This window comes from Leptidea sinapis, chromosome 15, assembly GCF_905404315.1.
Source record: "Leptidea sinapis chromosome 15, ilLepSina1.1, whole genome shotgun sequence".
NCBI lineage: Eukaryota > Metazoa > Arthropoda > Insecta > Lepidoptera > Pieridae > Leptidea > Leptidea sinapis.
In genome coordinates, this window is record NC_066279.1 from 7,777,183 (window position 1) to 7,802,662 (window position 25,480).

The 25,480-nt window shown below is 36.2% G+C and overlaps 1 protein-coding gene across 2 annotated transcripts; it reads right to left on the reverse strand.

The window, feature by feature from the left end:
• Window positions 1-23,788, reverse strand: LOC126968286 (pancreatic lipase-related protein 2). 2 transcript variants are annotated; one of them, XM_050813184.1, is made up of 11 exons: window positions 23,385-23,788; window positions 23,042-23,159; window positions 14,028-14,175; window positions 13,274-13,435; window positions 10,416-10,511; window positions 8,057-8,204; window positions 5,256-5,482; window positions 3,520-3,685; window positions 2,508-2,646; window positions 983-1,174; window positions 1-283 (listed from the first exon to the last, which is right to left on the reverse strand). In XM_050813184.1, exons 1-11 carry the CDS (start codon window positions 23,485-23,487, stop codon window positions 199-201), a joined length of 1,584 nt encoding a protein of 527 aa, XP_050669141.1. In that variant the 5' UTR covers window positions 23,488-23,788; the 3' UTR covers window positions 1-198. The 2 variants fall into 2 exon arrangements, with proteins under 2 accessions (XP_050669141.1, XP_050669142.1); XM_050813185.1 differs by lacking the exon at window positions 23,385-23,788 and adding an exon at window positions 23,228-23,278.
• Window positions 23,789-25,480: the final 1,692 nt, after the last annotated feature.

Sequence of the window (25,480 nt, forward strand, 5' to 3'; positions counted from 1 at the left end):
TTTTATTAATATTTAATTTTCTTAATATATAATTAATATGTATACAATTAATATTTACTTATGTTAATAAAGTATTTACAAATATATTTTAATAATTTTAGTACACATAGCTTATTTAATAAAGAAATACTATAAGAATACTTTTGGTAAATAAATTGCATTGTTATAAAGGCTGTTTTAGTACACCATGTTAACGTATTATGTGTGAACACAATATTTGGGTTTCATAATGGTTGCCAAGTTGGTGACAGCTGGTTTCTTTAGTTTTGGACATATGGTTATCCTGTGAAAAAATACAACATTATAATGTTATCTGAAGTAATTAGAAATACGCATGACTCAATCGATTTCTGGTTTTAAAGTGTTGTTCCGAAGTCCTATTTCGCTTTGAACTTATAATAAAATGAAGACGAATAATGTAGGTATAGTTTTAAATAGGTAGATTCGAACACTCTTGAAGTCTAACTCCCTTATTAAAAATAGTCTGCTAACTTAAAGCATTGCTAATTCTCACTCTGTCTTCTTCTATTGATCTAAGTCAGAATAAGAAATAACACTCTTTAGCAGCTGTTTTAAGTTAGCGGACCATTATGAATAAGGGGGTAAAAGTTTACAAAAAATTGCGGGAACGTAACAGTACTTGCCGTACGCCATATTGAATAGTTAACTAAATTATGCGTCATAATAATATTTTTATTGGTTTTACCTATACCTTCTTTATTACATTATTATTCTTTCTACAAACGGAAAATACGCCGACGAAAATTGTTTATAAGGTCTTTTGTTTAATTCCACCAAAGAACTATGACTTCTTGCGTGCCCAACTAAGTACACATATCCTTTTTTTAATTGTAACAGTATTTATGGCCAGACTAAATGTAGAGTTGAGTGGTGCAAATATGCAAATATAGTTAAGTTTCAATTCGTTGCAAAACGTTAACCAATACATAAATAGAAACGTCCATATTCTCCAGATACTTACTCAGTGTTGTACTCGATCGAAGATATCTTTATATACTCGATGTAAATGCTAGAAGACTTCAACAGCCGCCAAGTAAGCGGGTTCAACAAATCTGTTTCATATTTCCACTCAACAATTGCTGCAACAGGTGGGTGTCCTGTGTCCTTGAATGCAATCAATCCTTTCTCTGTATAGCCAGGCCTATAGTATTTCCTGGAAAATAAATTATTTGCAATTACCTTCTATGGATCTAACTAAGCCTTCTTATGGCCTGTACGGTATCTTATGTCCTGTAGGGTCTTAACCCTGTAATCGACACAACGTAATATCTCAGTTTTTTTATGGAAGAGCGTACGGGTCACCTGGTGTACAGTGATCAACGCCGCCTACATTCTGATCAATCACAGGAGCATTGCCGGCCCTTGGGCAACCAGTCGCGCCTCCGTGATGTCCCGATGAAATATATCCCTTAAAGAAGGTGTACGCGCTTCTTTTGAAGGAAAACATGTCGTATCATCATGGAATCACTGCACAAGGAAGCAATGATAAATTATTGCATACTAGGTCACATGATAATCGTAGGTTGTATGTAGGATATTTAATTTAAATACCGTGTGACTTTACGGAACAAACAGAACAGCTAACAATCCGAAGGGATTCTGATAATTTCATGGTACGACTTCGTAGATTAGGATCATCAATATTATATATTTGGGTGGAGCGTTCATTGCAACAGTGCAATGGAAAAGAATGGAGAGCCTCAAACATGGGTTAGTGGGATCGCCACAATCCGACAGCAGATTTTGATCTAAATAGCAGTGGATTTGTAAGGACTGGTGAAAGCAGTACATAATGGCATCCCGGAAATGTTTATAACACAACTAAGCCAGCCTGGCTACGAGCGGTCATAACATCAAAACATATACTAACTGAAACGGAGCACTGCCAAAGCCCAACAATGGAGTATCAATGATGAAGGATCCCTCACCCATCTTAAGGATAGGCCCCTGGAGTCGAGTAACTTCATATTTTAATTGAAATTACTCCTAATAAACATCTGGCCTAAGAAAGATTGAATACTGATCAATCAATATCAAATAGCTGCATTTATCAGTTTTATATTTATTAGCTAATAAAACGTTATTTGAATTTTTTGTAAATGGCAGAATGAATGTTTAAATAGAGATTTCACGGCGAAAAATGTTGTGGACATGAGGTCTTAAGCTATATAGCTTATATTCTATAACTGTCCAATTATACAACAACTATTAAAACCCCATGGGTACCTTAAAAAAAAGCGCGTACACTCCTGTGATTTTTCTGGTGTTGCAAGAGAATGTGAGCGGCGGTGATCACTTAACACCAGGTGACCCGTACGCTCGTTTGTCCTCCTTTTTCCATAAAAAAAGCGGCACTTATGATTGTTGATTTTGGAAGTGTGACAATATGACGTCACTAAGATGGCGGCATCACCCATTCTGAGCACGCGTGGACTATGCGGACTACAATTAGCTGGATTATTAGATAAAAGTAATGGAATACTCACTGTTCAGTATTGAGGAACTTATGATCACTTTTATTGTTGTTTCTGTCGAGCAGCGTCAGAGACACTCTCCCGACATCCGGTCCATGTATCCTACTCTCGCTGGAGTTCGACACCTTCAATGTTACTTCATAGTGTACCCCTAAAATATATACCGACTAGATGTACCCGCCAAAAACTAACATCAAATTGCACACTGGCATAAATATTATCCTCAGATGGATACGTCACGTCCTTTTCTAATTTCTACGACGCATAATTAAACTGAGGGATGAATTACCTAACATGGTATTACCACGTCGATACGACATACAGCTCGACAACACGCTGGTTTAATCTCTTGCAAAAAAAAAACATGGGAAGAGGTCGACCTTTTTAAATTACCTAATACGGGAGAACTAACCTCAAATCAAATCGTCAGTGAATTAATGTAAATTCAAAACTATTCATTGGATTCTAGACATATAAGCTTCGTTATAAAGTTATAAGTGATTTCACAATTGACTTAACCTCGGTTTCCGAACGGCTAGATCAACGTTATGTTCGAGTAACACGTCTGTCAATTTAATAGAACGGTCGAATAAATTCTGGTTTCGCAACCGATAATTAAGGGAAAAATTAACTAATTAATGATCATTTTTATTTGGCAAGTAGGTAATTTATTTTTTATTCCTGCCACTGCGTTGAAATTGTTCATCAGATATAGGTATTATGTCAGATATGCCAACTGACATATCTGACATAATATATTTGATCGATATATTGATCTAACAATTCGATGGATATAACATCTCACCGAGTTATGTCTCAAAATTACGCGATTAGAAAACAGGGATGTGCTGATTCTTATTTTCTAATGACCTCAAGGGGGGGGGGGGGGGCTCAAATTTTTCAGGAAAAGTTTAGTTTAGCTTTTGAGGTTGGTACTCCCGTGCATACATATATGCGGTAGAAGATGCATAAAGAACCCACTGCAGGCGGTATTGCAAATAACTGTCTATAAGAGATAACTTACTACAATAAGGTTTGTTGCCTCCAGTCAGAGCAAACAAAGCTATGTTGGAATTTGTATCGACCAGCTCTCCCATTTGTAACCTCCTGTAGACATTTAAAGAGTGGTAGCCCATGGGTATACAAAGATGTTTGTTGTCGCATGTGGAACAGTTACCCGCCAAAAAACTCTGCAAAATAACATAAAAAGTGAGCTACAAAAAATAGAATCATTAAAAAAAGGTGATTTCACTTTAGCACTAACTGCCGAGCTAATATTATAAACAGCAAACCACACTAATATTTTATATTTTACAGAGCTAAAGATCGTTAGTTTGGATGAAGGACTAAAGTAATGTATAAATAGCTAACTGACCTCACAGACGTTGTTCTGTACATAATACATAAAATACTGTTTATTTTTAATAATTTGTCAATAATATTTCATTACATCAAAAAGTTATTTCGTAAAATATGCTCCCTGTTATTATAATGAAACTATTTCACAGCAGAACTGTCAAACCGTACGTCAATAAATTCTCTCATAGAAAATATGTCCATACAAAACAAATATCTATATATTATATAAAAATGAATTGCTTTTCGTTAGTCTCGCTAAAACTCGACAACGGCTGGACCGATTTGGCTAATTTTGGTCTTGAATTATTTGTGGAAGTCCAGAGAAGGTTTAAAAGGTGATTAATAGGAAAATGCTTCTAAATTCAATAAAAACAACAAATTTGTTTTTCCTTTGATGTGTCCATACATAATTTCTATGAGAGAATTTATTGACGCACGGTTTGACAGTTCTGCTGTGAAACAATTTCATTACGACAGCAGGGTGCATATTTTATGAAGTAATTTTTGATGTTATGATAAATTATTGACAAATTCATATAAAAACATTATTGTATTTATTATATACAGAACGTCTCTCGGGTCAGCTAGTTGGAAATAAAAATAATTTTGGATCCCAAATCGAATTAGAAAGTATCTCTTAAGTTGGACGATACTGCACTCCATGAAGTAATCCCCATTCAAATCCGTTAATTAGTTTAGGAGTTCACTGGAAACAAACATCAGGACACTGGATTTATATATATTAAGATTAAAACGGTTTTTTAACTTGGTTTATAGTTTTCAAAATAGGAATATCGCCGTATTGCTTAAACTTTATTTATTTTCCTGAGTCAGAAATATTCTAACAGTTTGTAGAAGGTACTACATAAATCCCGGTTCATAAAATTGTAACCGTATGGAACATATGGTCCTCGAATGCCGGCTAGATTATGGATACCACAATGGCGCCTATTTCTGCCATGAAGCAGTAATTTTTAAGCATTATTGTGTTTCGGTCTGAAGAGCGCCGTAGCTAGTAAATTACTGGGCAAATGAGACTTAACACCTTATGTACTAATTTTTAGGTTCTTCAAGAATCCTGAGCGGCTCTGCATTCTAATGGGCAGGGCGTATCAATTACCTACTATTATGTAATGCAGCGCTGTACCTGTGGTGCCATAAAAAAATATTGACTATTTACTCGTATTCTTAATTATGAAATCTGTGGTATAGCAAGGGGAATGGGCGGAGTAATAACTTATTTTCATTCAATTAGTAAAATTTGAGGTTGTTATATATATTATGCAGATTGAGCGTTTCGGTAGCAGAATTGAAAAAAAAAATTATGAATGAACAGAAGCGATTATATACGATATAGTAAGCTCCTATCGTCCTAGTTGTTAGCTGACGTATAGAAAGTACCTCATAAGACTTGCACTGTATGGCAATAAACGGGCAGTTGGGTGCAATGCTCTCAGTGAAGTACTCATAGCTCCTCTCGTGGTTGCAGCCTACGAACTTGACGACCTGCATGTACATGTCGCTGTCACCCACACTGCGGTACCCTCCATCGTCTTTGCACCCGGGCTGCGTGGATCCGCCATTTGGATAGAAGTCCACGTGGCCTATGGGTTCCGATATTCCAAAACCTGGAATTTTAAATCGAATTTAAAAAAAAAGACCTAGAATATTGCTTCAAGGTAGATGCTTTCATCGAGTTCTTTGCAAAATCCTCAATATTTACGAGACCATAAAAGTTGTAAGTCATATTTGTTTTACTGATCACTCTGTAGAGCAAACGCCTAATTAAACGTTCAGCGCCTGACGTGAGAATTACTCTCTAAGTCATTCTGCCAGTTGTTTTACACGTGTCAGCTTTGGACTAATTATTCTAAGAAGTCGCATGATGGCATACGAGTCGCCTACAATAGCATTTTTAGATTCCTCATGGGCCTGAAACGCTGCTATAGCGCCTCAGAAATGTACGCGCTGGCTAGGGTTGATTCGTTTAATTCTATTCAGCGTAAAAGAATTGCATCTTTCATGTCCAGGGTTGAGACGTGTAATAACGGCATTATCAGAAGTCTGTCTGACAGGCTGATGCTTTCAGAAATGTAAATATACGCTGGGTAAATATTGCAACCTAGTATTAATGTGCGCTTAGTATTAATTTGTAATTTATATTTTTGACTTTATTTTAATTACATATTTTATACTGTGTCTGTACTATGGATCAAGGGTCTGAAATAAAGTATTATTATTTTTATTAAAGCTGGATAGATCCCGCCGAAAGAATTCCAATTGACTTGAAATCGACAAATCAAGGGCTACTGGAAATAACTCGTATAACATACATACATACACTATCGCCCTTTTCCCGTTGGAATAGACATAGACAACAGAGCGCCATACAAACTTCACGCGCATCACGCACATAGTGTTGAGCTTATCAAGAATATTTTTGATGCCTGGGGGGAATCGCAGAATGCACTTGGCATCTTCTGTGATTCATCTTAGGCTTTTGATTGTGTTTAACATTCAACGCTGGTTAGAAAGCTATATCACTATGGCATAAAAGGAACTGTGCTCGATCTTCATTTAGATCGAATTCAGAAGGTCGACGTGAATGGCAGGAGATCTCCTGGGACTCCTCTCAGTATGGGGGTACCACAAGGGTCTATTCTCGGACCGTTCCTCTTCCTTATTTATATGAATGATCTTTGTTATCTTATAGAGAAAAAATTTAAGGTAGTATTGTTTGCGGACGACACTTCACTGATTTTCAAAGTGAAAAGAAACCAAGCTATGTATGACGAAGTGAACGATATTCTATCTGACATCGTGTACTGGTTTAGCGCTAATAACATATTATTGTAGCAAGAAAACGAAATTTATAAAATTTACCGTACCAAATGTCAAAAATGTTGATGCTAGTGTTATGTTAAACGGAGAGGTGATAAAACCGGTGGAATCTGCTATATTCCTTGGCATTACTCTGGATTCCAAATTACAATGGGTGGGGGCCCATATTGAAGGATTGGCGAACAGACTTAGTTCTGCAGCATACGCGGTTAAAAAGGTTAGACAACTGACATAGATACGGCGCGACTAGTATACTTTAGTTATTTCCATTGTATTATGTCCTATGGTATATTGCTATGGGGCAGCGCTGCCGATATTAATACAATATTTGTGCTGCAGAAGAGGGCTATTCGCGCTATTTATAACCTAGGTCCTAAAGAATCATTGAGAGCAAAGTTCAAAGAAATTAACATCTTGAATGTTGCTTCTCAATATATTCTTGATAATGTAATGTATGTTCATAGGCACATAAGTGAATTTGCTAGAAACTGTTATAACCATAATGTTAACACCAGGAACAGACATAAGCTTATAATGCCTACGACTCGGCTAAGTCGAGTTAGTAAGTCTTTTGTGGGGGGCGATGTATGCTTTTACAACAAGATCCCTGAAAATGTTCAAAACAAAAGTATTACGTTATTCAAAAGAATTGTTAAAAAACGTTTGTGTGGTGAAGGTTACAATAACATTTAAAATGACTTTCTTAATTCTTTCTTAATGATAAAATTTTTATAGTGTGAAGGTTTTTTTAATTTTAAGTAAACTTTTTGCATGCTAATTTAAATTATCCGAATAGAAGACACTTCAATAAATTTAAGATCTATAATGTATACTGTATTCGACGCAATAAATACATTTCATTTCAATGATAGCACAGATTGGGAATGGAGCGAACGCCCTCAGGCTATTAAATAATAAGTTTAATTGTACAATGTTACTTTGTAAACATATTTTTTGATAAAAAGGCCCGCTGAGTTTGTTGCGCCCGATCTTCTCAGGGCTGTGGCATTCGTTTTGGAATGGGTGGTAGTTTTTTTAACTTTCAAAAAGTGATGTCACATCCTATTTTGAATAAAAATATTTGAATTTGAATCTTCTACATTCGTAACTATTTTCATACATGCAAGCCGGTTCCGGGTGCTTCGGACCTTCACTTAACTTTTTCCAAAACGTTTCCAAATTGTTCGATGAATGTCCTACGAGGTCCATAGTTATACTCTGCCTCGGTGAAGGCTTAAGTAAAATCATCAAAGAACAACGATAATTTGATGAGTTCTAGTTATATAATGAAGTACATACACCTTCTTCACGAATATTTGAAGGTGCCCGTAGTAATGCGATATAGTATTATCTTAGCTCACCTGAGTAGTAGAGGGGCATGGCATTGCTGTGTATGATATCGACATAGTGCGCGTCGGAACGATCCAGGCGCACCAACGTAACGGTGTTGCTGAAATATGGCGCAGCCGGGTCTAGCCCGGTTATTCGACCCAGCTTTAGGTTAAACTCCTGGAAATTAACGCAAATATTAGCAAACAAAACAATAAAAAGAAGAATCTTAAGGAGAGTTCTTTTTATGAAAATAAGGGACAAGACGAGCAGCTGATCATAATTGATACGCCCTGCCCATAATCAGTGCCGTTCAGGATTCTTGAAAAACCCAAATTTCTGAGCTGCACTACAATTGTGCTCGCCACCTTGAGACATAAGATTTTAGTTCTAAATTGCCTAGTGATTTACTAGCTCCGGCGCCCTTCAAACCGAAAAAGAATAATGCTTACAGATTACTGCTTCACAGCCGAAAAAGGCGCCGTTGTGGTACCTATAATCTAGCCGGCATCCAGTGCAAAGGAGTCTCCCACTGGTAACTGAAAAACCACGGAAACTGGCCCTTGGTCGCCTCTTACGACACCCATAGGCCTGGTACTTCCCTATTTTCTTTATGCCCCGCAGAAGCACAGGGCGAAGTTCACCGGTTCGCACCTCACCAAGTACAGTATTTTCGATTTCCTAATTCATACATTCCTTATTCGACGCTCTACAGTGAATTATATCTTCGTGAGGAACGAACAATTCTGGCTTGGTCGGCTAAAAAATACAAGTCAGCATCGAACGAATCCAGTGCTGTAAAACAGTCTTAAATTAAAAAAAAGTTAGGGTCACTACCAGCCTATTCAGACCGAAACACAGGAATGCTTACACATTACTACTTCACGGCACAAATAGGCGACGTTGTGGTACGCATAATCTAGCCGGCATCCGGTGCAAAGGAGCCTCCCATTGGTATGAGATGAATGTCGATTTTTTTGTGGATTCGATAAAAGTTAGTTTAGGTACTTAAGACCCATACTCTCGATGAACGCTTTGTACTGATGCTATACCGGAATTCGTAGAGAAAAAACAAAGAAGACGTCTGCGACACATGGAATATGTTCAAATAGACCGATATATTATACTTAGTTTCACTTTAATTTTATTTAATTTATTTTAGACATACTTTGGTCCATCTACAAAAAATATTATCATTATGATTTTTTGAATTTGCCAAATATAAATATGCCAAATCCAATTATAAATAAATTATAGTAAAAAAAACTAAAAAGCACGCTTTATATAAAATTCAACTAAAAACGCTTTTTTTACCATAAAATATATTTTTTTACACTATTTTCAATTTAAATTTATTTTCTATTTTTTAGTTGAATTTTATATATAGCGTGCTTTTTAGTTTTTTTTAACTATTATTTATTTTTCATTTTTTAGTCAAATTAGTGTAATGTCGTCGGTCCTCGATAAATCTACAAAATTTGAACGAAATCTAGCCGTTTAAAGTGGGTCAAAATCGCGCCCAAAGAAGTCGGTTACAAACATACAAACATACAGGTGAAGCTAATATAAAGCGTATAAAAAGCTTAGCTACATAGGTACATATAGAATCTTTTATATGCCGTCCTAACGACTAATCGACCTATCAACCCGGATACTCATGAATTATTATTATATCTTACAATAACAATCACTTTGAATCACATCATTAAAAATAATATTGGCCTATATTTGATAAGTAGATTTAATTAATACTCCACCGATTGTTGATATATAGATAAGATTTTGTTGTTTCCGCATCTCAATTAATTTAAGGTGAGTTTCTAAAAACTTCAGATTCCTGTTGAATAATATTGCACAAACGGCGGTATCAGATATTATGATATGCTTTATACGAAAATTGCATAAAGTTAAAAGAAATTGCCTCATTTTGTCAATTTTCGCTGAGTAACCCCAAAAAGTTACTAACGATAAGCATAGATCCAAGGTTAGCCATGATGTATGTTGTCCATGGTATATTTTCTATTCTTTCTATTATGGCTTTTACGGAAGGGTCCCCAGAACTTAGCCAATGTCAGGACATCGAACTTCGTTCATGGTAATTTTAATGACAATCTATTTAACACTTGTATTAAATGAATAAGAGATCACATTTTTGTATTGTGATAATCTAATCTATGTATATACAAGAGAATGTTTGTATGTGATGAAATCTTTTGTAATAGATTTGTTGAAGCTCAAGGAAGGTTTATATAAATAATTTATATGGCAAAACAACGTTTGCCAGGTCAGCTAGTTTAACAAAAAAGAATGTACTTTGCCATTTTTATGTTCCATGCACCGCACGCAACGAGCCTTATAATTTAATTACAAATGTATTTATCATATAGGTACCTTCTGCAAAGCATGTCCACAATAGCCAGCCAGATGTGCCCCGAGTGAATGACCAATGAAATGGAAGTTTTCCAGATTCCGCAACCTTAAATTATTCTGAAAAAAAATTGAGTATATTGTCAACTGAAAAATTATTTTAATTCTAGGAACAAAAGTAAACTAGCTTTGTAATAATGTACGCTTAGTAATAATTAATTTATTAATACACATATACAAACATATTCAAATTTCCAAGTGAACAGCAAAAGCTGCAGTGTCTGTAATTTTTGGGCGCCTTGGTAGGGATATGGCGGGAAGCATGCACAAAATAAAGCATTTAATGCTTTTAAACATAGAATTATAACGCTCAGAACGATGGTTTAGTTCATAGTTCCTGTCATTATAGAAGTAACATTATAATTATTAATGTGTGCGTGAGCGTCACATACTTACATTCGCCAAAACGCACACAGACAGCCAAATAATGTTGCAAGTGAATAGACATTTCCCTAAATCAGTAAATTGTAAGAAATACTGGGTTGTATGTAATAAGAAAGAAGAAATAAAATACAAATTAAGAATTGAATAAAAACAGCACGTATTTAATTATTGTTGCAACAAATTTTTGAAGTGCAAGTTAAGAATTCTTTAGAATCTTAGAAAAGAGTTCTTTAGAATCGTTGTTTTTTGAAACTCGATGAAACGAAAAAGCAAGACGATAGAGGCGCCGTTCCATGCTATATCCGAGGTTCTCGAGGGAGCAGAGAACGAATTTGGGATAATTTTTGAAATCCAAGATGGCCGCCGTGCAAAATTATTTTTGGGCTATGCGTATGTGTGGTGGTTATAATGATAACCCTAATGCCAAACAACTTGTAGGCAATCAGAAATTGTTGTGCCACATGGAACTAAAATCGTTGATATCGTAAATTTGCACGGCAGCCATCTTGGATTTCAAAAATGATACCAAATTCGTTCTCTGCACTCTCGAGAACCTCGGATTCGATATCAATATTGTTGAAATCATAACTTTGCGCGGCTGCCATCTTGGATTTAACAAAACAAAATGGCGCGTAACCGAAAATGGTGACGATTTGCTATAAAATTTCTCTCATACGTCGATAAAGAAGATTCACTTACAAAACATACGTCGGGTATTGAAAACCTCCTCCTTTTTTGAAATCGGTTAAAAGAGTGGCCGGTAGTTCTCACGAGCTCACCTTTTTCCGAACATATGATAAAGTCAGTAATTTAAAAGAAATATTTATAGTGACTATTCAAAGCGCATAGTTTAAGCCTAATTGAATTAAGATTATTTGACTTTGACTTTGAATACTTGTAACATCATGTGGAGTCGTACATTTTAGCCTCCTATCAATATCTACCAATAAACACAAAAAACTATCCCAGCAGAGGAATTCGGGGTACTTATATAGTACTTTCATAGCTGGCAGCATATTTTTTATTTTGCTGTTTTGATGAATGTATTAAAAGTAGTGAAATAGTATTTAGGTGTGAAATGTGATTTTCTTATCATAATGTTTATTATAAGACGCTTTGTGACACTCTGTCATTGCACAGTAAGTCATTTTTCAATTAAATTTTGCACTGATTGTCCTGGAAGTTGACAGAATGACACTGACGCGGCGGGAAACGTATGTGCTCATAAACGACCACATTAAAACTGCTTCATTTCGCTTGGGCCTACTCACGTTCTGAGCTTTTAAATGTGAAAGTGTTTCACAAATACCATGGCGTTTTCCAGAATCCCTATTATAGGTGTGAAAATCTACAAGAATGTGATATGAGCACCAACTAAACCGAAATAACAAAAAATAGTAAAATAAATAGTAGCTATAACGTTACAATGAGTAACGACGGACATAATAATAAAGCGATTTTTTATGAAAAGTACACTGCCCCTACAATAATAAAAATTAATTGTTTCTTAAGGTTCTTCCAAATTACGCGCGGAAAACCATCGAATACAATATTAAAGGCGCGCGACAGCCCGCGCATATAAACGGTCTATATTGCTCGCATCGCATCAAACACACGGTACCTTTGTACATATCTACTATAAAATATTATAAAGCTGCGGTGTTTGTTTGTTTGAACGCGCTAATCTCTGGTACTACTGGTCCGATTTGAATGATTCTTTCAGTGTTGGGTAGTCCATTTATCGAGGATAGGCTATGTTTTTTTTTTCAAAATTAGGGATCCGTAATAAAATTGCTATTTTGTAACACAAGGTGTAAAATCGAAAACCTATTTTTGCGTGCGCTGCAAAAACTATTGACAATAGAACAAAATGATGTACAGGCTATAATATAGGCAATATTTTATTACTTATAAAACTATCGCGTGAATTATACTTTATATGGCAAAACAACGTTTGCCGGGTCAGCTAGTCTACTATAAATGGAGCTTCTGTCGCTCGCTCACGCGCAGTTGGGACTTTGACTTGTCAAAACTACAAGTTTTTACTCTCACGGCGAATACGTAGAAATGAACAATTGATAATGAAATTGACTGCTTTGATACTCGAAAAAGGTATTGCAGGCTAGAATCGGCGTCTCCAGCTGCCAGAAGTTTTAAAATTATTGCTAATTTGGTTTACAAGAATGAACTGGTATGTCCAGTTGCCGCGGGCTGTTCAATTTCGATAACAACGACAAATAAAATTCTCGCACTCAATGTACGCACGTAATTTTAAAATGGACAAACGGCTCTTTTTCAACCGCAACAGCGAGAACCAAGATATTACTTTTCCCGCGTGAGTAATACAAATGAAGTTATGATTATTTAACGTTATTTCATGAAATGAAAACGTTAAAACGGCCATCATAGTGTCGAAATTAGTAAATGAGAGTACTTACATAAATGTTATACATAAGATGTGCAGTCATAACGCCCACTAGCCGTATGTTGGCCACAGCCTGTCCGTACGGGGGCTGCGAGCCTCTCCTCCAGTCCACCACAATCACAGACGCTGCGTCATTGCCTTCCAAATTTAACAAAGCATCTGCCATATTCTGTATCTGTTCAATCAAAATTGGCCTTTACATAATTGCTTCGGCATTTGCTAACTACTGTTGAATTTATACTTTTAAAAAGTCTTAGTAAAATTAAAAATGAATTAAATATTTACTTATTCACATTGAGTTACACTGTCCGAAATTATTGAAATTATATTTCTTTTGGCGCGTTAGGGAAAAAATATTAGAGTGAATTTTGCGATGCGCGCGCACACCGTCACGAAATTTCGACACCCTAACGTTAGCTGGTCAAGTGTACTATTTGTTTCATATTATTGTATGATATTACAGCTACCATAAGCCTCTTGTAACTCATATGTCAACAGACAGTAGCCAATGGACGAGAATAATTAAATAAATTTCAATTTGTATAAATCGTAAAAAACCAATCTTTCTTATTGTATAAGAACTTGAAATTAATGGTATTTTAAAGAATCTTTAAATGAACTGTATTTTACTAAATTATGTGGTATAATCATTTTTTCATTGGTTGTATTTAATACTTTCTTTGTAGAAAGAAAATAGCACGAGGAATAAACATATTTAAGATTTTTTTATTATGCCAAAGAAGTAAAATTAAGGTTAAAGATTATACCCATATTTTATGTCCTCCTTCCAGAAATCCATGAGATATAAAATAAAATGGTCCCTTCGGGTCAATATTAGCATTTTGTATTTTTTCTGTGTCATCTGTTTTTAATAAGACGGGCAGCTTTCTATTTCTTCTAGTAAACACCGCATACCTGAAACAAATGATAACATCACACTAATTTCTTAAGTCAACTCAAAGAATTTCATATTTTTCCCCATTTGTTCTTCGTAATGGGATCATCAGTGACGAAAGAAGCACACTGCCCACACAATAGATCGTAAACCATCACGGACGATTTAGGCGCTAACACCGATGGATGGAGTGTTTTATTGTGCCTCTCATTGCAAACTGGGACACCAATGTAAGTTTACCTTTGGGATCATCGACGATCAAGTGCCGTGTTTTTGGTTGGTTTTACCAGTGGGAGGCTCCTTTGCACAGGATGCCGGCTAGATTATGGGTACCTTAACGGCACCTATTTCTGCCGTGAACCAGTAATGGGTAAACATTACTGTGTTTCGGTCTGAAGGGCGCCGTAGCTAGTGAAATTACTGGGCAAATGAGACTTAACATCTTATGTCTCAAGGTGACAAGCGCAGTTGTAGTGCCGCTCAGAATTTTTAGGGTTTATCAAGAATTCTGAGCGGCACAGCATTGTAATGGGCAGGGCGTATCAATTACCAGCAGTTGAACGTCCTGCTCGTCTCATCCCTTATTTTCATAAAAAAAAGTAACCTCCGATTAGCTTATTTACAGCGTAGAGGTGTATGGTCTCTCTACATAATATATTGATGCATGTCTACAGCAGCCGATTTCCGCCGACGGACATTTGGTCGAAATGCGGAATTCGCGCATCATGTTGTAGACACCACAACCATTTTGTACAATGATCTGACGGCTGGCAGCTGTATTCCCGATACGACAATATTGCAGATATCCAAGGGCGTCTGATATTTACATTCTATCGGGTGAATACAATGAAGTTCTACATAGAACGTCAATGGGTGAATAGGTAACTTGCCACTTTTCCTATCTAATATAAAAATTTTGTAACAGAAATAGATGATAGTATCACTGTCCCACTGTCTTGTTTTATGGAAGATAGGACAAACAAGCGTACGGGTCACCTGATCTTAAGTGATGACCGCCGCCCACATTCTCTTGCAACACTAGAAGAATCACAAGAGCATGTGTACGTGCTTTTATTGCAGGTACCTACCCATGTCGTATCATCCTGGAAACACTGCACAAGGAAGTTGTAATAATAGTAGGTTTTCTACCCAACCAGTTACACATTATTATTCTAATTCCCATGAGCGTTATGCCTCAAAATGACAAGGTATCGTTGGAAGTGACACATTCTCAAAATATTTTCTTTCTCTCTTCTTGGAAGAGGAGGACAAACGAGGGTATGGATCACCTGATCCGCCGCCTACATTATCTAAAAACATCAGAGAAATCACAAGAGCGTTTCCGGCGTTTTAGAAAAGTGTATGTATTTTTAGACCCCCATGCGGTATCGTCCTGGAAACACCAACACAAGGGAGTTCATTCCACAGCTTTTTTTGCACTCGGAAGAAAGTTCCTTAAAAACTGTACAATAGAGGAACGCGAGATATCCAGATGGTGGAGATGATATCCTAATTTGTGACGTGCGAAGGGGAATTCGGCGGCAGAAAAGGTCAAACAGCTCTTCGGAATATTGCCCGTAAAAAATTGGTAGAAGATACAATGAAGCGACGTCCCTACTCAACGCCAAGTGTTCACAGAGAGATTAGAGATTCCCGACAATTCAAACAGGAGATCTACTCGCAAAATCGAGAACGATATATTCCGAACGAAACGATAATGCTCCGAATATATCGCAACTACACTACTCTAATAAATGTTCGTATTCCTTATCGTTTATCGTAACAACATCGTAACCATAGACTAATATTTTGATTTTTTTACGATGTTAGAGTGAATGAATTTATTATATATATATATTAATATAGTTTAGGCGCTAAGGACCATGCCAGACTCTGCACCACAAATTTGCATCATTTACAAAAAATGTAAATATTTAAAAATTATGTAATGAATATAATATAATGACCATTTTAAATTGAATGAATAATACAAAACTTGCAGATAATAAAATGTAAAAAAACGTAACACGACCCTTCTCGTCGACTTCCTATTTCTCAGGCGGCCCTGAATACGATGTAACTAAGAGTAGGATTCGACACGACTAATGCCACGATATATTTTAGGAGTAGGCAGGGGGCATTGCACTTCGATACTTCGGTGCTGTGGCTCGACCTGTGCTTTGTAGAGCGCTAGAATGTTCGCCGGCTGAAACAACTGCCGTAAACTATTTATGACCTCCAGCTTCTTGGAAGCCAATTTGGCTTTGCCTACAAGATGACCGCGACTTCGATACTAGGCGAAGTATAAAGGAAATTTCTTAACATTTTAAAATGACATATGCACTGGCTTCTAGACTTTTATAATCACACAGAGTCGTCATATATTAAACTTTAATTCTAATCATTGCGATACCAAAAACTGATTGCACAAGGGCGACCCCTATTTATTATGACAAAAACAACAGATAGCGATAACGTTCCTCACACATCCAGAAATATCGGTACAAAGGTCGAAGCCGTTGAGACAAAAGCACGTTGCAACCGATTCGTTAATATAATTATCTTGAATACGTCACAATGCAATCACAGAATGTTAATATTTGTTTAGTCTCTGTATTGATATATGGGTGTCATGGACGAGCCCCCGCGCCTTATCTGAATAAAGAACGTTAATTGGAATTTCGTTTTAAACATAGGAACCGTTTCAAGTGTTAGATAATTTATACGTCTAGACTGAGCCTCTTGCTGCTGCCGATGAAAGCAGGCCATGTTTATTACTTTAGCGCGCGTGAGAATCTATGTCTTCAAACTATCAACCTCATTTTTTTTTCGACGGTTTCACAGCTGTCACACTATATGTAGACGTATAATTAATGATCTAAGATTCAAGTATTTAAGAATAGTTTATTAATATAATATATATGTATATATTCTATAAGAATAGATTAAAAAGCATGTAATCATAACTGAATTATAAAATTAAATATTTTCCATTAGTTCCATCTTCCAAAGTTTCGCTTACTTTGCAGATATCATGGTCACAGTCTATCGCATTCTAGTCAAATTGTTTTAATATTTAAAAAAAAAGCATAACATTTAATGAAGGTAGTTTTAAAAATGCGTTGTTATTATGTTACTTATGGTTCCTACATATCAATCAGTCAGTACTCTCATTAAATAAATAGAGAATTAAAATAAATATATTTTGTTCTTTTCTAAAGATACATATAAATCACGGACTAGAAAAAAAATTCCTCTCCGTGTCACTTACACTACTACATGCCGATAGGCGGCCATTATGAGAATTGTCATCGTCTGTGACAGATCAGTTTGCGTCTCAATAAAATATTTTAAAAATGCCGTCGTGCGTTGTGAAAAAGTGTAAAAACGATACTATAATATAAGTATTTGTTGCCATAAATGATTATTTAAGGGAGAAAAAATTGTGTAACTAGTATCCCCCGTAACCGCACACACACTAGCATAACGGTGCTTCACTTGCTAATATCACGGCGCGGAGTCCTTCTTTTTTTGCTCGTCTGTGATATAAATGTGTAAAAATCTTCAGCGTGACTTACACCGGCACTTATGTTACCGAGGAGAAAAATCACTTTTGAGATATTAGTCTGTGGAGGATAAAAACGTCTCTGTACTCTTCGCACCAGTGGACAGCCTGCTGGCTTTCAGTGTTTTGAGTTTTTGTACCAGCTGGTACTCGATAATAGGACAGTCTCGTCCATACAGACCTTTGACGCAGTTGATACAAGATTGATAGAATTGTATTCGCGTTTACAATCGGCAACATTAAATCAACACAAACGATTGAGTTTTATCGTTTCATTGTTTCATTTCAAGCGTTAGGTATCAAACTTATCAGTTTTATGCCCTAAGTGGCGCATTTCATATATCATTAAAAGGCATTTATTTTCTCAAAATTGATTCCTTTAGAATTCTTTTTGATGTCATTTCTAATAACTACTAGATACTACTACCGCTTCGGAAACAAATGGCGCTCTGAGAGAGAAGAAGCGGCGCAAGAAACTCTCCCAGCATTCTTTTTTTGCGCTCTTTTCAATAAAAATATACAATATCGTACAGTCATTTCTATCGCTATAAAATAATCATAATCTAGTCCCAGGCTGTCCGATCATTTAGATATTCAGCAGTGGAGTAATAGGATTTACGACAAAGCCATTTTTATATAAAACATTTAAATTTATTTATAGATAATGCCTGAACAGTGGCTGGGAACTTTATTATAGAAGTGTATACATTTACCCTTAAAGCTATTATGTATCTTATGAAGCCTACTAGAATAAGTTACAAGCAATCCCTTATTTCTAGTGTTATAATAATGAAAATCACTATTAAGAGCAAAAAGATGACGATTTTTGTGAACGTAAAATGTACCAGCAAACATGTACCAGCAATAGATTATAGATGCAAGGGTATATCTTATTAATTCTTTTTTAAACCGGGCTAGCCTTTAATATCCTTGCACAAAATGATCGACTCTAACTTAACTACATCTTTAGTAACTTAAGAGGTGATGAGTTGCAAATTCTCACAGGAAAAAAAGCATTTTTTTTTTTTATGGAATAGGGGACAAACGAGCGTACGGGTCACCTGGTGTTAAGTGATCACCGCCGCCCACATTCTCTTGCAACACCAGAGGAATCACAAGAGCGTTGCCGGCCTTTAAGGAAGGTGTACGCGCTTTTTTTGAAGGTACCCATGTCGTATCGTCCCGGAAACACCGTACAAGGAAGCTCATTCCACAGCTTTGTAGTACGAGGGAGAAAGCTTCTTGAAAACCGCACTGTGGAGGACCGCCACACATCCAGATGGTGGGGATGATATCCTAACTTGTGGCGTGTCGTGCGATGGTGCGTGGTCGCTGCCCACGGTGACGTCACTACACTACACACAGTAATAGCAGCGCGCGGTGTACCTGTCAGTCATGAGGGCTTTTCGCACCTTTTCAAATATTTAACTGAATCTCAATTACTTAGGTTGTTAAACCGGGATTTCCACTGTCAGAGTATACTCTGAAGACTACTCGGACTGTTGGTAGAGAAAAATGTTGATTCATTGAGATTCAACAAATACCGCGTCAGAATGCTAACATGTCCATGGTTTATATCATAAGTACCTATATCGAGGCCTAAAAACCTTATATAGTTGCCAATGATAACTCGACTTGACGACTTAACATGAACCGAGTCTAACAGATCTCTTCAGGATGTTCCAAAACGACCCGTAAAGCTGAAAGGAGGTTAAATGGGGCCTTATAAAGAGCCCACAATATTTAAGAACCTTAGTTATGCTGTGTAGCATACCCCAAAAAAATAAAAAAAATATTAATTATTTTCACTGATGTGCAAACCCTATTTCAGTAAAATTAAAGACAAAACTACGCAGAATGTACCTAAATGTCTACCTAATTTAAAATTAAAATGGTTCAAAGTGTGCTCCGCCTTGCTCACACAACCTCGCTCGTCGGGAGCGTTGTGTCTTGCGTGTCATGTCGCCCCATGGTAGGTGTTTTTGATGCGAAAACCCGATCCAACACGCTGTCTTTAACATAATAAATTTTAGAAGCCTGTACTTGAGTATAATGATACTCTTGTATTGAGGTAGCAAATATTTACGAATGAAAAATAGAAAAACTATTAAAGTAGACACTTATTAGGTAAAATAGGTACGTAGGCTTTTCTGTTTAATTATATGATTCCCTAGCATAACAGCTTACTACGGTTGACAAAATTTTTGGCTTTGATAATTAATTATATTTTTACAGGGTTTTTGTAGCACGTTGTATAAACTATCAATTTCAACTGCATATTATTCGACGATTTTTTTAAATATAATCTAAAATGATCGTAAAGATCCAATATCCAACTGGTACTTTTATCTACAAAATAATTCCACTTTATGCTAAGTACTTAAAAAAATTTGTCTATAAACAAACACTATAAATAACCAACTTTCACAATTTAATTTTGATAGATGAAACTGACCTATTATATATTATGTTGTCCAGCTAAATAATATGCCTTTACCATAATAGTAATAAAAAATAAAAAGAGTGCCGGCAGAAGTGAGAATAATTTTGCACGAATTTCCTTATTTATCAGTATAAAAGTACTAGCAATTATGTGGTTAAATACAATATTTATTTATTCCGCTATCGTACACAAAAATGACAATTTATATTACATAAAAATTTAACACTTTAGAACTATTACAATTATTTTACATTAAAAAGTTTATCTCTCAGAAAAATCAACTTTCGTCCAAAATTTCAACGACTCTCACCATCTTCATTACCAGCATCATCATCACCAATCTCTAACTATATTTATGGTAGCTGAAGTAAGAAAAAAAAATTATACAAAATAATATAATAATATTCCACCTTCGCACGACACGCCACAAGTTAGGATATCCTCCCCACCATCTGGACGTGTGACGGTCCTCCACAGTGCGGTTTTCAAGGAGCTTTCTTCCACGTATTACAAAGCTCTGGAATGAGCTTCCTTGTGCGGAGTTTCCGGGACGATACGACATGGGCATCATTTGACATCAAAAAAAGCGCGTACACCTTCCTTAAAGGCCGGCAACGCTCTTGTGCAACGCCGTACGCTCGTTTGTCCTCCTATTCAATAAAAAAAAATAAGAAACAGAAATACAAGTATAACGATAGCGAAGACTCTCCCTAAGGCGATAGCCTTAGGGAGAGTCTTCGCTAATGACAAAGCTTAAAAACCCAAATACTTAATTAAACCGTAAAATATTTCACGGCTGATATTCGATCCCTCGATCTCGCGGTGTTTCGGCTTCGCAATCACAATGATTCAACCACTGGTCGAATGAACGTATGATCATTAAGTTGAAATAGCCGAACTATAATTATTAGAAGTATAAATCTTTCATCTATTATTTCAACGACTGTCTTACGAATTCACGATCAGGCCACGTGTCCTGATACGAGTTTAACATTTTATACCCATCCCAAGAAAAGCGTTACTCTTGAAATCACTTGTTCTTTTTTTGAAGACTGTTCGTTTTAAAAAAAAACATACCTATTTAAATTTATTATTTCATTATAATTTAACCTGTCTAAAAAGAAATTTATAATTTAACCTGTCTGTCAAAGAAACTTTGTAAAATAGGCAATAGGCGTAATGTATATAGTTTATAGTATTAATTTGAAAACTAGAAATGTTGTAAAGTTTCCTAAATAAATAAATAAATAAATGTTGTGTGTGATTTGAATAATATTAAATTCGCGATTACACGACGATACACACAAAGCTTATCCAGTACAAAATTAACTATCATACGCTGGTCATAAGTGTACGTATCAGATTGCAAGTTCATTAAGTACAGTCAGTGGGCGTGTTGTAAACAATATGGATTCTGGACTTTGATCCAAGATAAGCAGAAGGCTTTGCCAGACTTCTTTGAAGTTTGATAACGTGTTGATGCACTGACTGCAAACATACGGACGTAAATCGTTTAATATGTATTATTCAAAATCAATATTTATTTATGTATATTTCTATTTTTTATGAAAACAAGGGACGAGACGAGCAGGACGTTCAGCTGATGGTAAAGGCATAAAAGGCAATTATTTTCTCAAAATTGATTCATTTAGAATTCTTTTTGATGTCATTAATGATACGATGAATGATACGATGTAAATGATACGCCCTGATTATTGCAATGCAGTGCCGCTCAAGATGATTGAAAAGCCCAAAAATTCTGAGCGGCATTACAACTGCGCTCGTCACCTTGAGACATAAGATGTCAAGTCTCATTTACCTAGTAATTTGACTAGCTACGGCGCCCTTCAGACCGAAGCACAGTATGGTTACACATTACTGCGTCACGGCAGAAATAGGCGCCGTTGTGTTAACCATAATCTGGCCGGCAGCCGGTGCAAAGGAGCCTGGTAAATTTGAGATATAATATTTGATAAGATGAGTATTTTCTTTGATTAACGCGAATGTTACACATTGAAATATTTTTTTTAAAGGTTTAAAACGCGTGTAACTGTGCTTTTACATTAGTTTTTGCATACCTAAAAGTTACATTTTTATTACAATTTTATTTAACCTGACGTTTCGTGACCTTTTCAGAGCTCGTATTCAGGGGGCACGTTTTGTTTTAATCATTTAAAAAGTATTTTATTTATATGTGAGATATCGAAATATTTTAAATTAGGTACTATAAAAATAAGCAATCCGTGTTGAAATATAAAACTTCTATTTTTGGAGTGGAAAGACAATCAACTGTAACCTGATAGTAAATCATGACCGCTGCTCCTTCTCTGTTGCAAGAGAAGATACATAGAAGACACGAAGAAGACGCCACAAATTATCATATCATCCCCACCATCTGGATTTGTGGCGCTCCACCACAGTGCGGTTTTCAAGGAACTTTCTCCTACGTACAACCAAGCTGTGAAATGAGCTTCCTTGTGCGGTAGTGCTTCCAGGTCGATACGACATGTACCTATGAAATAAAGCGGCATACACTTTTCTAAAGGGTGGGCAACGCTCCTGTGTTTCCTCTGGTGTTGCAAGAGAATGTGGGCGGCGGTGATCACTTAACATCAGGTGACCTGTACGCTCGTTTGTCCTCTTCTACCATAAAAAAAGACATCCTCGTTATATCGAGCTGGAATCACAGTGAAAGGAAGTTCACTCCAAAGAGTATGTTGGAAAAAACTTGGATAATAGTGACACAACCAGTTGGAACAAAAAGACACAGAGAAGCAGAAGACGATTGTCTACATGGTATATTGTGTCAATCTTTCAGTTGCACAGATGACGAATTCGATCTATAAATATGTGATGATAATATTACAACGATCCTTACCTCACTCCTAGAGATTCAGGCGGAGCTGGAAAGTTATTATCAGGTCGATGCTCGGTCCAGGGATACGCCTTCGAGAAACATCCAAACTTATCATAGCAGCGCTCGATCTCCGCATCCTCTTGTGAAATAAAAAAATTATTAATTTATATTACTTATAATTTAAAAAAAAAATGTTAATTTTCATACCGATAGGCCAAGAAGCAGTAATAAGGAGTCCAAAACTACGTTCATTTCGAACCTAAAGCTATCGACCAACTAGCAAAACTTCGTCAACAAATATCGTGAAATTATAATAGGTAGGCCATTATATTAGTATTCATAGCACATATAAAAATCCACTAACCATAAAACGTGCCGGGGAAGTTGGTGACATCCGTCAAGTTCTGCTTCTCCATTAGCACCATTATGGTCTGCAACATTAGAGTCGCACTTGTTCTGTTGTACATTTTTGTTACGAATCACGCGTAACTTGAGAGCACACCACGTTGCTTGTAACACGATGCTTGGAAGCGGGCGCGACAGTTCGCTTGTCAGTAAAATGTATCAAAGTGGACACTTGTTTATATAGACTTCTAAATGCAGTAAACTGGCGCTATACCGCTGTAGTTACCTAACACATAGACGATAGATCCGTATTGTTCAAAGCTTGCAGACGTTCCGGGATATGCGATAACAAGGGTTATAGCGTTATCATTATTTGTGGCGATTGACGCACGAGATGTCTACACGATTGTGTCCGAGCAATTGTTTTAATTACTCTGGGGACATCTGAATTGAAATAACACAACTCTGAGCAAAACTCGATTCAGAATGTTTATCGACTATCAGCGATCTGTTTAAATATTACCAATTATTGTAATAGATATATATTATAATTAAAATATTTTTTTTTCGCAATCAACTTGACAGCATAATATCAGCCTCAGCCCTCACCTATCTGGTTTTTTATTTAAATACCCGAGTACCTTTTCTGAATTAAAATAAAGATTCTAAAAGAGCGAATAGTGCATTTTTTTTAATAGTTTATATAGCTTTATAAGATCAAGAAGTATAAGTATCACTAAAGAAGTAATATATTTTGTCTTTGCCGAGCTTGGTGCGCATGTACTATGAGTTATGACCTTATAGTTCATAACAATAAACAAATAAGGTTGGGTTGCATCATACTAGCTGTTATACTTAAGGTTTAAGTCAAATTTAACGTTAACAGTAACGCTGACTTTAACATAGACTGCGGAATGTGTTGCACTGTCGTATTCCTTGGCATAGTTAAAAATAAAGTTAATAAAATAAATACCTAAGGTAAAATTAAATTAATACCTAGGTAACACTGAAAATGTTTAGAAAATGAAAAACGGCTTAATGTAGAAAGTTGGCAATTCTTTTATTGTTTTTCAAAGTAATCTCCGTTCCTCTCTACACATCGTCGCATTTGATGGAATCACAGAGAAAAGCAGTTGGCCCATTCTTCCTTAGGGGTCTCTTCTATTTTTTTATGGCATTTTCGTACGCTTTCACCGCATTTTCAGGGCTCGTAAAGCGAAAACCTTGAATTTTATCTTTAGTTCTTGGGAATAAATAAAAGTCGCAGGGCGCCAGGTCAGGACTGTATGACAGATGACTCATTATCTCCACACCAGTCCTGCTATAGTCAAATATTCTACAGTCCGTTTTGCGGAGTGCGCTAAAGTATTGTCGTGGTGACGGAGCCTCCTTCAAGGAGGATCCTGCTTCGAGGACTTTTTCCTTTTTCCTTTCTATATCTTAGTTGGCCGATCCTCTAAAGGAAACACCCACTGAGCTCATTGTCTTTTGGTTTCGGGTTCGTAGCAATATATCCAGCTTTCATCACCTTTGACGATGTCAAATACAGCTTTTGAGTCACCGCTGTTGAACTTATCTAACATTTGGCGACACCAGTTCATGCGAAGGTGTTTCTGGTCGTCGGTTAAAGTATGGAGAATCCATTTGATACAAAGCTTCCTGACGCCTAAATGTTCGTGTTATAAAGGACGTCCCACACGCGGATCATCATTGAGATTGCTACGTCCACGCTTAAACTCGTTAAACCAATTGTAAATAGTGACACGAGTTGGGGCTTCATTAAAAAATGCTAATCGCATCCTATCATCGCTTTGTTGTTGAGTAAGCACACAACAAAAGTCATAATAAATCATAGACTGAAAATTTTCTCGCGTTAGGTTCATTTTCACTTCTGTTTTTTTGTTTGAGTTTTAGATTTGCCGCCAATTCACAAAAACAAATGAATGCAATAGACTACATTAGGTTACCAAAGAGTTCTAAAATTGAAATTCAAAAAAAGTTTTCATTGGCAATGTTTCTAAGTGGCCAAGTTCTAAATATTTTCAGTGTTACCCACGTATCAAGTCAATATTGAATATTTATTTGAAACTATTAGCAGATGGAAGGTTATACGGT

Coding starts and splice junctions, on each gene's coding strand:
- LOC126968286 (XM_050813184.1), bottom strand. CDS start 23,487: ATGTACAACAGAACAAGTGCGACTCTAATGTTGCAGACCATAATGGTG. Junction 14,176..23,041: donor CCTGAATCTCTAGGAGTGAG/GTAAGGATCGTT, acceptor CATTTGTTTCAG/GTATGCGGTGTTTACTAGAA. Junction 3,686..5,255: donor TACAGTGCAAGTCTTATGAG/GTACTTTCTATA, acceptor GTTATTTTGCAG/AGTTTTTTGGCGGGTAACTG.